At 48.0% G+C, this 16,132-nt stretch overlaps 1 protein-coding gene across 2 annotated transcripts in view; it reads right to left on the bottom strand.

The window, feature by feature from the left end:
- The window catches only part of cpxm2 (carboxypeptidase X (M14 family), member 2), a 308,110-nt gene that overhangs the window by 125,069 nt on the left and 166,909 nt on the right, over positions 1-16,132 (bottom strand). For both annotated transcript variants that reach the window (XM_072479272.1, XM_072479270.1), the window contains 2 exons: positions 13,507-13,657; positions 4,957-5,045 (listed from right to left, as the gene is read on the bottom strand). In XM_072479272.1, the coding sequence (XP_072335373.1) occupies positions 4,957-5,045; positions 13,507-13,657 (240 nt within the window). The remainder of the gene's footprint in view (positions 1-4,956; positions 5,046-13,506; positions 13,658-16,132) is intronic.

The following is a 16,132-nucleotide window of genomic DNA, read 5'->3' as shown; positions in this document are numbered from 1 at the left end:
GGAGTTAGGCCTGAGCCGGACTGATTTCCGCCCCGCCAGCTGGCGCGGAAATGACTTCGCCGGGCGACGCATGCGCGGGAGCGTCAGCGGCCGCTCACGGCATCCCCGCGCATGCGCAGTGGAGGGGGTCTCTTCCACCTCCGCCATAGTGAAGACCATGGCGAAGGCGGAAAGAAAAGATTGCCCCCACGGCACAGGCCCGCCCGCGGATCGGTGGGCCCCGATCGCGGGCCAGGCCACCGTGTGGGCACCCGCCGGGGCCAGATCGCCCCGCGCGCCCCCCCCAGGACCCCGGAGCCCGCCCGCGCCGCCTTGTCCTGCCGTTCCAAAGGTGGTTCAATCCACGCCGGCTGGCGTGGGTTGACAGCGGAGGGACTTCGGCCCATCGCAGACCGGAGAATCGCCGGGGCTGGGCCCGCCGAATAGTGCGATTTCCGCCGACCGGCGCGGCGCGATTCCCACCCCCACCGAATCTCCGGTGGCGGAGAATTCGGGACACAGCGGGGGCGGGATTCACGCCGGCCCCCGGCGATTCTCCGACCCGGTGGGGGGTCGGAGAATCGCACCCAAGATCAGCAACTCGCATTACTTCTTTGGGAAATGTTTAGAATCTGGGTTGTTCCTCCTTACTGGAAACAACCATGTGTATCGAAGGAGAAAACCATGAGTAAATGTAGTATCTATGCCGAGAGAATAAGCATGAATAGCAAGTAGGATGTAAAACGATACTATTTCATTACAATACACAAATCTCCTCTCCCTGCAGGGTCTCCTTCCTTGACCTGAACCCAAGTTGGGGTTTTTATACTGTGAGGGGTCCCCTCGTTAAACGGGAATCCTCACCCTTGACCGGGGAAGTTCATGTTCATTGGAGGTCACGGGGAAATGAATGGTAAGCCACATTATGGTCTCCGTGGGGGTTATAATGCCCCCCCCTCCTGAAGTCAGACGTTGGCCAATTGGCGTGAGGGACTCCTTGTCCGCTTTTCCCAGGGAAGATGCTCAGGAATTGTCTGCTTGGGGTTGGGGCATGGCTGCGTTTACCAGACTGAAGAACAGCGCTTCCACGTGGAATGACCAGGTGGGGTGGGTGTGGCTGATGCTGTGTCGGGTATCTGCGCGGTGGCTTCTGCCAGAGTTTGGACCTCCATGTCAGAATCACAGTCGGAGACCAACATTTCTGCGTCCGGCATCTCGCCGTCCTGGATCTCAACGCAATCCGGACACGGGGAATAACGGCGGAGGCAGCAGCGCTGGCTGCTGTAATGGCAGTGGGAGCAGCGGAACCCTTGGGTCTGGGAAATCCTGGGCTGGATTCGGTGCTGCGGGAGCACAGCCGGGAAGGTGGTCCATGCACCAGTTGGATTCCTGGCCTTGTGCGCGCACTGTATAAAAAATTGGTCCGGACTGGGCTAATACAACGCCTGGCACCCACGCACTACTTCGCCAAAATTTCGGACATACGCTGAATCGCCCGGGTTGAAACAACGCAATGACGTGCGGCGGCCTACGACTGCCTCAGACTGCTCCTGCCCACAGGGGACCTTCCCAGCAAGGTCCAGGATGACCAAGCCCAGCTGGGTGCAGGGGCGATGACCCATCAAGAGTTCGGCCGGCGCCACCCTCGTCATTGCATACAATGTGGTGCGGTAACTAAACAGGAACCGGGCCAATCGAATCTCCAAGGATCCGGAGGTCAGTTTCTGCATCCTCTGTTCAAACACCTGCACCGCAAGCTCGGCCAAACAGTTCAGAGCGGTTGGTATGGGGAGGTGTGCACTTGATGGGTCCCATTTGTGGCCACAAAAGAGCCAAATTCAGGGCTCGTAAATGCTGTGCCGTTATCCGAGATGATTACCTCCGGAATGCCACGCGTAATAAAAGTAACCAGTCGATGGTGTCTCTTGAGGTGGTTGCCTGCATCCTACGGACTCCAGCAACTTGGAGTGGGCGTCCATGATGATAAGGAACATTGTCCCTGGAAGGGGCCTGCAACGTCTATGAGGAGTCAGGTCCAAGGGCAACCTGGCCATTCCCATGGGAGGAGCGGAGAAGAAACTTCTGGTGCTCTTGGCATGGTACATAACTTTTGGCCAATCACTGGATATCGGCGTCGATTCCAGGCCACCAGACGTAGCTGCAGGCCAGCATTTTATTTTCTACACCCCAGGGCGTCCGTTGTGGAGGCCTGGCTAGAGTGGGCTGCGCCCATGCTCCGGAAACACCATGTGAGTCCCCGAAAGGATTGCGTCATCCTCTACCCTCAGCTCCTCGTTCTTAGCCGTGAACACATTTAAATCGTCCAGCCAAAACTGGTGCTGGGTCCCATACTGGATAATGTGGCGGATGCGGGACAGTTGCAGGTCCGTCTGGGTCCAACGGCGGATGTGCGATACAGTGACCGGTACAGAATCCATAAAATGGAGGGCAGCGATTACCTCGTCTGGTGACAGCGGCGGTCTGGTGGGTAGGGAAAGGCGACTCAACACGTGCGCGTACGGGAACTTTGACCCCGCCCGATGTTCCAACGTATATTCATACACGGCCAGCAACAAGGCCTAATGCTGGATGCGGGCAGACGCAATGGGGGAATCACCCGATCCTCCTTGAATAATCCAGCAACAGTTTATGGTCTGTCAGAACCGTAAAAGGATGCCGGTAGACATATTGGTGGAATTTCTTCACACCGAAAACAACGGCCAAACCCTCCTTCTCTGTCTGGGCGTAGCTTTGCTCGGTGTCCGCAGGAGTACTGGACGCGGAAGCTGTGGAGCGGCCATGTGGCGGGCGAGGACAGCACAGACCCCATAACGCAATGTGTCGCAGGTAAAAATGAGTGGCTTGGAGGAGTCGAAATGGGTCCACAGTTGGAAGGACGATAACCGCCATCGTACTTTTGTGAAAGCCATCTGCTGGGGCTGGGCCCACTCCTATTGTTGTCACTTTTTCAACAGTGGGTGATGGGGGGGGACATAAGGATGGCCTGGTTTGAACTTCCTGTAATAGTTGACCAACTCTAGGAAAGAATGGGGGCCTGCAAGATAGCATCATCTTGCCCTCGATGGGGTGAAGGCCATGGCGGTCCACTCGGTAACCAAATTACATGGCCCCCATTAAAAATGCATTTCTCCCACTGGAAGCAGATGTCAGTTTCCTGGAATCTTCGCAAAACCGTGGTCAAGTTCTGTAAATGCTCCTGGTCAGAGGAGCCTGTGATTAGAACTTCGATGAGGTAGATAACGACCTGGGGTGAGCCTCACAAGATGTTTTCCATAAGCCGCTGGAAAATGGCAATGCTGAGGAAACTCCGAAAGGCACACGGGTGTACGCGTACAGGCCCCGGTACGTGTTGACCGCCACGAAAAGCCACGAGTCGGGGTCCAAGACCAACCGGAGGTAGTTATTTATCCACAGGTAGATTTTTGACTTCACACTCCCAACGAGAGCTTAAGCCTACATGTGTTGCATACCCAGAATTTGGATATGTTCTTGGTATGATCCTTCAAACAAAATAATTTACAATATTGGGCCTGGTGCACCAGAACCATTGGCAAGAAGCTGCTGAGGGTGAAGCTCTCTTCCAGGAGCATGATATTGTAGCCATGTAAAATGGCTGCGTTCCGATTAATCTGGCCAAAACCCAGTTTAAAATGGCTAACCCGAAAGACTGCTGGGAAAAGCAGCCAAAAAGACACAAGCAGGCAGCTGCAGACAGGTTTGCAGCTTCAGCTCTGGGAAGGTAGCCCAGATCGATACACAGGGCTATCAACAGCCCTTCAACCCAGGTATCCGCAGTTGCATTCAGGACTGTTTACACCTAATCTACTTAGACATCCACAGTTAAATCGGCTATCCCCGGGAACAATTGCAACATATTAGCAATTGAATACCGGGCCAGACCTGTCGGCGCCTGCAGTGGCCGAAACAAAGACAGGTGAGCAACCACCCCCCGATCGAGGAATCGCCTCACCATTGGACACATCGACCCCAGAGACTGGGGACAGAATCCAATCACTTGGGACTCAGGGTCAAGGGCCGCCCCGGGAGGCGGGAAGCCCCTGGGCCCTATAAAAGTGAAGGTCCAAGTTCAGATCTCTCTCTCTCTTATCTTCGCCTGCTCGAGACCTTCGCAAGACCAGCCACCGTGTATAGTAAGTTTGAATCCAGCGATCGCTATCCGGTAGAGACATCTAGCCACCGACCTGTAGCAGCCTTTTGAATCCCGTGGGCCAGATTTGATTGGACAAGCCATTTGTTTCCCTGACCTGGTGGGCTCTTCCTAAGTTAAGTATTGGCCAGTAGTGATAGGTTTATTATATAGAAAGTAGTATTAGGGTATTAATATTGCTTGTTGTATATAATAAATGACCGTTGTTTTAATCCTTACTAAGCGGTGTGCTGTGTTATTAATCATAACCTGAACTTGAACCACGTGGCGGTATCATAAAGATACCTGGCGACTCATGAGCAAAGGTGACCTAAACAGAGCAAATAGACTAAGGTTGAAAAGAGCAACAATATAAATAAAAACACCTATAAATGTACAGTGGTTAAATTCAGCTGAAGTTTTCAATTCAGCATAAAATGTACAAATTGCACATTTTAAAAAAATCACAATATTTCAATTACTGATCCAGAATATTATGCAAAGAACATTTGCATTGTTCAGTATATAACTATTTTACTGGTTGAATGAAAGTTGCGTATCTCAAAAGAATAACAAAAGGTACATATTGGCGACAACTGATTTTAAATGTTAGGCAGCAGATAGATACACAAAGTGGGTAATTTATTTAAAGAGCGCAGAAAAATCTTCTTACACGTCATCTTTATGCAGTTCACATCCTGAACAAATAAGCACTGTTTGCAAAATATCGAAAACATTTTCCCCAGTTAAGTTGAAGTTCAGAAGCATTGATTTTTGTTTCTGATTCTGATTACGGGTCCTGCTCCTACCTGCCTCATTTCCTTATAACTGTGGTGTTTGAAGTCAAGGTCATCTGTTGTGGTGACTTCATTTCGCCTGTGATAGTAATTGTTCGGATCTGAAAGTAAATGAAACACAGAATTTAGACGCCAGCTTTTTAAGCTCAGTAAGATGACAGGTGTACAGCAGGCAGAGCGAGGGCCTCTTTTGATGAACAGAAGTTTTGAAGGATTGAGTTGGGCCATTTTTCAGGCTCATTTGGCAGCTGCCTAAAGCAGGTATTCAGTACATCATTTACATATCACTGAAATTGGGATATGCAATGAGCATGTCATATGTTGGGTCCGCTGCCTTGCTCAGCTCCTGCAGCTGGTGAGGGACTGAAGGTAGTCTTCTTCAGAAAAGCATTTTTAAAGATTCTTCCTGTGGAGCAAGGAGGTGCAAAAGTGTTGCCCCATACTACAGAGTCATCTGGATACATCCAATCTCACAAACAGCCACTGCCATCTCCAACCTCCCTCCCAGGTCTTACCTTTGGCCATCATCAGCATGGTAGCCACTGAGAGCATGTGCCAAAAATGTTTCTGAGCCCCAATTAATTGCCTCTGAAATGGTCAGCCATGCTATTCTTCTATAAAGTCTCTTCCCCATTGTGCAACTCAATGGTATTATTTTTGCTTGGTTGCACTCTGACCATTTACCTGCAGTCACCTGCAATGGATTTTCTTTAAAGCACCAAGCTGTTCTGTCTTAAATAATATACTGCCTTTCTGCCAGGAAGAATAGAAAAGCGACAGATTTAAATGGAGGGAGATTGCAGAACTCTGAGGTACAGAGGGATCCGGGTGTCCTGGCACATGAGTCACAAAACGTTAGTATCCAGGTACTGCGAGTAATTCGGAAGGCAAATAGAATGTTGTAATTTATTGCAAGATGAATGGAATATAAAAGTAGGGATGTCTTGCTGCAGTTGGACAGGTAATGGTGAGCCACATTTGGAGTACGGTGTACAGTATCAACATCATGGGGGTTACCATTGACCAGAAACTCAACTGGATTAGTCATATAAATACTGTGGCTACAAGAGCAAGTCAGAGGCAAGTAACTCACCTCCTGACTCCCCAAAGCCTGTCTATCATCTACAATGCACAAGCTAGGTGTGTGATGGAATACTCTCCACTTGCCTGAATGAGTGCAGCTCCAATAACACTCAAGAAGCTGGGCACTAGAGAAAGCAGCCCATTTGATTGGCACCCCTTCCACAAACATTCACTCCTTCCACCACTGCCACACTGAGGCAGCAGTGCACACCATCCACAAGATGCACATCAGGAAATCACCAAGGCTCCTGAGGCAGCATCTCCCATACCACGACGGCTAGCATCTAGAAGGACAAGGGCAGCAGATGCATGGGAACATGACCACCTGGAGTTTCCCCTCCAAGCCACTCACTATCCTGAATTGGAAATATAATCGGCGTTCCTTCACTGTCACTGGGTCAAAATCCTGGAATTTCTACTGTTACAGCACTGTGGGTATACCTACAGCACAGAAACTGCAGCTCACCACCACCTTCCGAGGGGAAACTCGCAATGGGCAATAAATGCTGGCCTAACCAACAACACCAAAAACCCGTAAGAGAATTTTAAAAAAGTTTTGGTCTCCTTATTAAAGGATATAAATGTAATAGAAGCAATTCCCAATAAGGGTAACTCGACTGATATCTGGGATGGAGGGGGAAGGTTATCTTATGAGGTAAGGTCAGACAGGCTGCACCTGTATCCATTGGAGTTCAGAAGACTGCAAGATAATCTTATAGCAACATATAAAATCCTGAGGGAACCTGACAAGGTGGATGCTAATAAAATGTTACCTCCAGTGTGAGAATAGAACCAGTTTAAAAATAAAAGGGGTGCCCCATTTGAGACTGAGATGAGGAGAAATTGCTCTCAGAGGGTCATTAGTTTTCAGAACTCTCTTCCCAGAGAGCAGTAGAGGCAGGGTCATTCAGTATGTTTAAGGCATAAGTGCACAGATTCTTGACTAACAAAGGAGTCAAAGGATATTGGGGTAAATGGTAATGAGGTTGAGACCACAAGCAGATCAGCATGGTCTTATAGAATGGATGAGCAGGTTCGAAGGGCTGAACGGCCCACTCCTGTTTCTGAGTCCTAAGTCTGTATGTCCATATGTCCATGGACTACCAAATCATTGGCCCTTCTTCTTTCTCATCTGCATCCTGCCATTTTGTGACACTATTTGTCAACTTTGTGTCAACTTCCATGTGTACACTGAGAACAAGCACCCAGTTCTTTTTCCACTGCCTCTGTTTTTGACGGACTGCTTGTCTACACGAAGAATTGGATGAGCCATAATTTCTTCCATTTAAACAACTGGATGGTTTAAACCATTTCCCTCACTCCTGCCACAATCTCTGGATCACTGCCACCATTTCCATTCCCCAACCTGGCTAGAGGTAACAAAAGGTTTCGTCAAAACAATCAATTCTAGAGAGACTCCGGAGGCATGAGAAGAAGAGATTGTGTCATAGGAGTGAGGCAATGGTGGAACGTGAACATGAGGATGAGAATTTTAAAATGGAGGTGTTCATCAATCATGAGCCAAAATAGATCTGTAAGCATCAGCATATTGAGTAGAATGGGACAATGTGGGTTAAGGCATGGACACCATAATTTTGGATGAGCAAATGCCGATGTACTTGAGAGGATGGGCAGCACGGTGACAATGTGTTTAGCACTGCTGCCTGACAGTGCCAGGGATCCGTTTCAATTACGACCTTGGATAATTGTGTGGCGTTTGCACATTCTCCCTGTGTCTGCGTGGGTTTCCTCCGCATGCTCCGGTTTCCTCCCATTGTCCAAAGATGTGCATTGGTGGATTGGCTATGCTAAATTGCCCGTTATTGTCAAAAGGTTAGGTGGGGTTACAGGAATAGAGCAGGGAAGAGCATTCTAAAAATTAATGACCCTCTGAGAGCAATTTCTCCTCATCTGTCTTAAATAGGAGACCCCTTTTATTTTTAAACTGGTTCTATTCTCACACTGGATGTAACATCCTATTAGCATCCACCTTGCCAGGTTCCCTCAGGATTTAAATGTTGCTTTAAGATTATCTCGCAGTCTTCTGAGCTCCAATGGATACAGGCGCAGCCTTACCTCATAAGATAACCTTACCTCATAAGATGACCTTCTCCCTCCATCCCAGATATCAGTCGAGTGACCCTTATTGGGAACTGCTTCTATTGCATTTATATCCTTTCTTAAATAAAGAGACCAAAACGTTCTTTTTAAATTCACTTGCGGGTTGTTGGTGTTGCTGGTTAGGCCAGCATTTATTGCCCATTCCGAGTTTCTCTTCAGAAGGTGGTGGTGGGCCTGACAGGGTGCACTTTCAGAGAGTGGGCACAGACTCAATGGGGTGAATAGCTTCTTCTGCACTTTATGGATTCTATGATGCGGAGCAAGTTGAAGAGCAATTGAAGCTGGAGGCGAGAAAAGCATAGATGAGAATTTCAACAGTGGATTCGCTGAGGCAGTGATAGAGACGGGTGATGTTATTGAAAAGGTGATTAATTATTTTTGAGATGGAGAAAATATGTGGTTAGAAACTCTACCCAGGACCAATTAGGATGATGAGGTTGCTATGTGAATCAGTGGTCGGGGAGGAGAGTGGAATTGATGACAAAGCTTTGTGGCGGGATCGAAAGACAAAGGAGGGACCCAGGTTCGATTCCCGGCTTGGGTCACTGTCTGTGCCGAGTCTGCACGTTCTCCCCGTGTCTGCGTGTGAGTTTCCTCCGGGCGCTCTGGTTTCCTCGCACAAAGTCCCGAAAGACTTGCTTGATAGGTAAATTGGACATTCTGAATTCTCCCTCAGTGTACCCGAACAGGTGCCGGAATGTGGCGACTAGGGGATTGTCACAGTAACTTCACTGCAGTGTTAATGTAAGCCTACTTGTGACAATAATAAAGATTATTATTATATTGAGGAGGGAGAATGAATGGGGGTAGACAGCCTTCACCCTCCCCTCCCAGAAACCATGTCGGTTGGAGCCAATACGCGTTTCACTGACCAGACATAAAGTGTTGCAGGGGGTACTAATGAGGTCCCGCCCCCTGGAGCTGCCGGCCAGTCCGATTGGCTGGTAGCTCCGTCAGTCTCGGAGCGCTAGGAAGGCATCAGTGGCCATTGCTGGGATTGCTGAGAGGAAAGGATCCCAAGGCTTTGGACCCCAGAGTAGGTAAGTCTGGGGCCTTGAGCTCGGAGTTTTGGGTAGGTTCAGGAAAGGGGATAGTGGAGGCGGGGCAGGGAGTTTAAGGGAGCAAGCAGGTAGGAAGGAAGGGATGGTTTGACCTAAGGGGGTGAGGCTGGCCCCTGATCGGCAAAGAGCAACACCCAAAGAGCCAGTCCTCTTGCCTTCCGCTCTGCCCTTTGAGCACCTGAGATAAAACATTGTGTTGCTCGCTCACACCCTGCGGCCAACGCTGAAAGGCTTATGGCTTAGGGAGTGCATTTCCAGGATTAATTGGCTTGACAACAAGCTGAGTTGACTCTTAGTTGTTTATTTAAATATGGTGGGCTGGCTGCCAACTTTGGCGTCCGCCCATTCCCTGTATTATAGGGGTCAGCTCTGGGGTGGGCACAAAGATGGTAGGATGGGTGCCCACTTCATTTTGTGTGACTCCCCCTCACCATCCCCTGCAGGGGCAGGTAAAAGTTACTCCCCAGCTTTACTCTTCCCAATGTTTAAGTGGAGAAAGCAGAGAGGGGAAACCACAATAGGCTGCAGACCTCTATAATAATAATTTATCAAATGTTACAAAGCAACCACTACTTACAATTTTCCACTTCAATATTGGAGCATACACATATAATCTTTAAGTAGCAAACTTTACTGCTATTTTAGTTTCTTTTGTGAAGTGCTTTGAAGGGGTAGACAATTTAATGTTATCTTCAGCTCTTCAGGTCATTAGTTCTATAGAGAGTTAGAACTGTGATTTAGACCACCCACCTCTGCTCTGCTCAGGAGGAGTTCTAAGTTATTTTAGTTACAAACATTAAATGGGAAGTGGTGGCGCGGTCGTATTGTGACTGGACTAACTATCCAACGGCTCAGGCTAACACCCGTTCAAATCCCACCACGGCAGCTGGCAGAATTTAAATTCCAATTAATAAAATCTGGAATTAAAAAGCTCCTCGCAGTAATGTTGTAAAACCCAGTTACTTCATTAATGCCCTTTAAGGGAGTGTGGCTCATATGAGACACAAATCGAACGACCACCCAGCATCGATCCAGGCACCATCGTCGCACATTCACCCCTGTCAGCCCTGCGAGGTTATGAATATCTGTGGCAAAATTGAGAGCTGTGACACAGACCAGTACACACGGAATTGCACCATGCATCACCATCACCACTTCTGGGTGGTGACTGGCACTATTTAGAGGTCTTGGCACAGAGTATACGGTCAGGAGGGATTTGCCCTTGGAGTCTTCAATGATGACTCCGGACCCCATGTTGGCATCAGGTCAAAGATGGGCAAAGAAACCATCTGTTGATTACCACCTGACTTGGAAAAAGGTTGACGTTCCTTCACTGTCGCTGGGTAAAAATCCTGGGATTCCCTCCCTAACAGCACTGTGGGTGTAGCTGCACCTCATGGATTGCTGCAGTTTTAGAAGGCGGCTAACTGCCACCCTCTCAAGGGCAACTATGAGCGGGCAACTAGGAGCGGGCAACTAGGAGCGGGCCATAAATGCTGGCCTATCCCGTGGCATAATAAAAAAAATTGTGCCAAGACATTGACCTGCACATAGTCAATTAAATGTGAGACACTCGAGGACAGCAGGAATCTACAAGGAAGTTTAGCTCTACTCATTGCTGTCAGAATCTTTGGTCAGAATAACCTCAGACTAAGGAATATGGTTTTGGTTGTTGGGTGCCAATCATCTCAGCCCCAGGAAATCACACAGGAATTCCTCTGGATAGTGTCCTAGGGCCAACCATCTCCAGCTGCTTCACCATTGTCCTTCTCATCAGACGGTCAGAAGTGGGGATATTCACCGATTATTTCACAGAGTTCAGCTCCATTTTCAACTCCTCAGATAATGAACAGTCCTTGCGCACATGCAACGAGACCTGGACAGGCTGGGGTTCATAAGTAGCAAATAACATTCATGCCGCACAAGTTCCAGGACATGGCCATTTCCAACAAGTGAGAATCTAACTACCTACCCATTGACATTCAACGGCATTACCTTTGTTGAACTCCCTACATTAACATTCTCAAAGTCACCATTGATCTGAAACTTCACTGGACCAGTCATATAAATACTATATGTACAGCAGGTTAGAAATTGGGTATTCCATGACAAGTGACTCGCCTTCTCACTCCTTAAAGTCTACCACTGCAAAAAAGGGAAAAGTCAAGAGTATAATGGAAAAGTCGTCATGTTCCAGATGAGTGCAGCTCCACCAAAACACAAAACGTTTGACTCCATCCAGGGCAAAGCATTGTGCTTGATTGGCACCCGATTACCACCTTAAACCCTCACTGCCTTCATCACTGTCACACGGGGGTTGCATCTACAGGATGTACTGCAGCAGCCTGCCAAATCTTCTTCAATACCATCTAAAAAGCTGTAATCATTGCCACCTAGAAAGACAGGGACAGCAGGTGCATGGGAATGTTGCTATCTCTGAGCTTCCCTCCAAGAAACACAGAATAAATGACTTTGAATATTTTTGTTGTTTGTTCATCGATGCGGGGTCAAAATCGTGGAGCATCCTGCTTAACAGCGTTGTGGGAGGACGCTCACTACACAGACTGCAGTCATTTAAGAAGATTGCTCACCAGCACCTTCTCAAGGGCAATTAGGGGTAGGCAATAAGTGCTGTTCTTGCAATGACACCCACCTACCTGAAATGAATATATACATGGAATCGATATGAATTGAGAATTATGAAATATTCCTTTCATAACTCATCACTGTTTATCTACCACCATATCTATTAACCTGATTTCTGAATCAGGCTAACCAACTTTACCATCACACCTATTCCATTGCGTTATTTAGGTTTAATACTCTAGTTTCAACTGAAGCACATCACTCTAGATCTCAACCTATTCTATTATATTATGATCACTCTTCCCCAGAGGATCCCTTACTATGAGATTAATAATTAACTTTAGTCTATTACACAAGGAAATATTGAATATACTGGGCGCGATTCTCTGACCCCCCCGCCAGGCCGGAGAATCGCCGGGGGGGGGGGCGGCGTGAATCCCGCCCTCGCCGCCTGCCGAATTCTCTGGCGCTAGCAGCGGCCCCCCGGCGATTCTCCGGCCCGCGATCGGCCGAGTGGCCTCCCGTTTAGACCTGGTAGTTACCGGCGGGACCTGGCTCTGCGGGCGGCCTCCGAGGGGGGCAGGGGGATCTGGCCCCGGGTGTTGCCCCCAGGGTGGCCTGGCCCGCGATCGGGGCCCACCGATCCGCGGGCAGGCCTGTGCCGTGGGGGCACTCTTTCCCTCCACACCGGCTGCTGTGGACCTCCACCATGGCCGGTGCGGAGCCAAACCCCCCTGCGCATGCGCTGAGATGGCACCAGCACACGCTGGCGCCTCCGCGCATGCGCCAACTCGCACCGGCCGGCGGAGGTCCTTCGGCACCTGTTGGCACGGCGCCAACCCCGCCGGCGGCAGTCTAGCCCCTGAAGGCGCTGAGGATTCCACACCTTCCGGGCGGCCCGACGCCGGAGTGGTTCACGCCAGTCCTTGGCGCCGGGACCGCCCGCCCGCCCCCCCCCCGGATAGGGGAGAACCCCGCCCAACATCCTCCATGGTTGGCTCCGTGTATATAGCCAGTCAGCAAGAGATTTCAAGCTGCAACATAAAACGGGAACTCTTGTCACATTAGCATCAGGCAGCAAGCATCCAACAAAATTGAGTTGCGTGATTCATGTTTACTTAGTCACACCCACTGGAATGAAGCACAGACATCACAAACTCCAGCATCTCCCTGTGCTTTTCAAACTTCCAGCATTTCAGCAGCACTTGCCGAAAAACATGTCAGAGCATTACAGATGGGAAAGAAGCCATATAAAGGAGAGCCACATGATAGCACTATCAATGCTACATTCCACCATTGTGCTGATGAGAGCAGACTGACAGGGTGGTAACTGGCTGGATTGGATTAGTCTTTCCTTTTGTGGACTGGACGTACCTGGGGAATCTTTGACCTTGTTGGGCAGTTGTCAGTCTTCTAGCCGTACTGAAACAAATTGGTTAACAGCTGCCTCTGGAGAACGACAGTGCGGTTTGTCGAGGTCCATAGCCTTTGCTACATTCAGTCCTCTTAGGTGTTTCTCGATGTCACCTGCCTATTCCTCACAATCTCAATAAACAACCAGAATGTGCCATCCTTAACAAGCACAGCACAGCACTTGATCAGATTTCATACTCTCTTTTACTCATCAAAATATGAGCTGAATCATGAGTTGAAAGCTTTACGAGGGAATAAGATTCACAATCATACTCTACAATGTAAAATAGAATTATACCTGGCATAGGACAGCCCAAGATTTCTACTCTCATGCAGATGTTGCCCTCCGGGTACCAACTCCGAGGGTTTATTCTAATGTAGCGAGCGATCACGGGAGTGGGAAAATCATTAAGTACAGGAATCTCTTTCTCTTGGTTGGCTTTAAATATCTGAAAAATAAAGATCCAATAAATAACTGTAAATGCAATATTTTCAAAATCTATAACAGGCCAGTGTTTCAAACTGACATAGATATAGACATGTGGAGATCACTTTCGCCATGTGCTGATCTCCTGATTAATCCTAGGCTAGTATACACCCAAAATCAATTTTAAAGAGGGCATATGTTCCATGAACTTGGTACAGATGGCTACTGGAATCACTGAGAAAGATTCTAGTAGACTAGATAGAATAAGCTCTCACACATACTGAAGCATACTAAATATTCCTGACTCACCAAATAATGGATAATTTTGCATTTGTTCAGCAGAAGCCTGAGTGTCAACCATTGCTAACCCATTCTCATTTCTTGGAGAGCATCTTTTGCCAATGCACTTCAAAAGTGCTTGATTATAAACCTTGAACAAAGGAAGCCACCAGTTAGAATCATGGATTCCCTACTGTGCAGAATTTGGCCATTCGGCCCATTGAGTCTGCAACGGCCCTCCGAAGGAGCACCCTACCTAGACCCAATCCCCCACCCCATCCTTGTAATCCCACTGGACACTTCGTGAAAATTTACTATGGCCAATCCACCTAACCTACAAATCTTTGGACTGTGGGAGGAAACCGGAACACCTAGAGGAATCCCAGGCAGACAGAGGGAGAACGTGCAAACTCCATGCAGACAGTCACCCAAGGCAGGAATTGAGCCAGTTCCCTGGTGCTGTGAGACAGCAGTGCTAACCACTGTGCCACCGTGCTGCCCCTTCATGGGTAATTTCATACGCTTCGGTGACATGAGACCATAGAAAGATATAGTAACTATACAAATATATTATTTTCTCAATTAAGAATGGCTTACATGAGTTGAGAGCTATGATTCCAATTTGTGGCTAAAATCTATGTTATTAATAGGGCGAACAATTAATATCTGTTATGATAATTGTTCTAGAAGGATGTAAAAAGTGTTATAACGATGGAGGAAAAAAATCCGGGAATCACACATGGAAATATTGGACTTTAAGAAGATTTATATTTTTTAAAAGGATACAGATCACGAGATGGCTGAGAAGGTAGCGCTAGCTACTGACAGGAATGGCTGCACGGTGTTTATCTAAGGGACAATGGAATTTCTCCCTGTGGTTCCAGGCAAGATAATTTTAGAAGAATCCAAAGACTGATTACCATTTCCGGTAATGCCAAAGGAATATAATAGCTAACTCAACCAAAAACCCTGGGTCTAATTGCCGAGACTGACTAGTGGACTCCACTTCAAATACACAAAGACTGGGGGCAAAAGCTAGTCAAGAGAGCAGCCCAGTGTGTGCTGGTCTATGTCTGTGTGCTGTTATAAAACCACATGGAAGTTTGCCACACTGAAGGTGACACAATATCCAAGACAGGGCACCTGCAAAAATAGTCAGCTCTTGCAGGAACATCGAAAACTCTCGCTCTGAATATGAAAGTTGACCAGCCAGCAGAAGGATCGCAGCTGGAAAAAGAACTTGAATCTCTCTACCGAACTACTGAACACCTGAACAGAAGGAATCAACAAGTGGAATCAACAAGTGGTATCGGCTGCAAAGCATCATCGTCTACACCTCACAACTCAAGGACTGTTCCGTCTAACGTTTTATTTATATTTTCTTACTATTGGACTCAATTCTTACTTCTACTCCAAATTGTATGAGTTTTACCATTTCTCCTCATCTTTTTAATAACCTAACTCTATCTTAGCTCCACAAAGTCTAGTTAAATTGGCTCCTTTTCAAATGTAACTATTGGGTCTAAAAAGGTACCCTAGGGAAAGGGAACCTCATTAGACTAAACCTTTGTTGTTACCAGCATAGGGTGGGTCGAATGAAGACATGGAGCCAGTCATCCCTCCTCACCAGGGGTTGGGGCATCCCAGCCGGGTGGTGACAAATTAGAACATAGAACATATAACATTACAGCCCTCGATGTTGCGCCAACCTGTGAAACCACTCTAAAGCCCATCTACACTATTCCCTTATCGTCCATATGTCTGTCCAATGACCATTTGAATGCCCTTAGTGTTGGCGAGTCCACTACTGTTGCAGGTAGGGCATTCCACGCCCTTACTACTCTCTGAGTAAAGAACCTAACTCTGACATCTGTCTTATATCTATCTCCCCTCAATTTAAAGCTATGTCCCCTCGTGCGAGACATCACCATCCGAGGAAAAAGGCTCTTACTGTCCAACCTATCCAATCCTCTGATCATCTTGTATGCCTCAATTAAGTCACCTCTTAACCTTCTCTCTAACGAAAACAGCCTCAAGTCCCTCAGCCTTTCCTCAAAAGATCTTCCCTCCATACCAGGCAACATTCTGGTAAATCTCCTCTGCACCCTTTCCAATGCTTCCACATCCTTCCTATAATGCGGCAACCAGAATTGCACTCAATACTCCAAATGCGGCTGCACCAGAGTTTTGTACACCTGCAACATGACCTCATGGCTCC

This window comes from Scyliorhinus torazame, chromosome 16 (assembly GCF_047496885.1).
Source record: "Scyliorhinus torazame isolate Kashiwa2021f chromosome 16, sScyTor2.1, whole genome shotgun sequence".
In the NCBI taxonomy this organism is placed as follows: Eukaryota; Metazoa; Chordata; class Chondrichthyes; order Carcharhiniformes; family Scyliorhinidae; genus Scyliorhinus; species Scyliorhinus torazame.
This window is presented reverse-complemented; position numbering and strand designations above follow the sequence as displayed.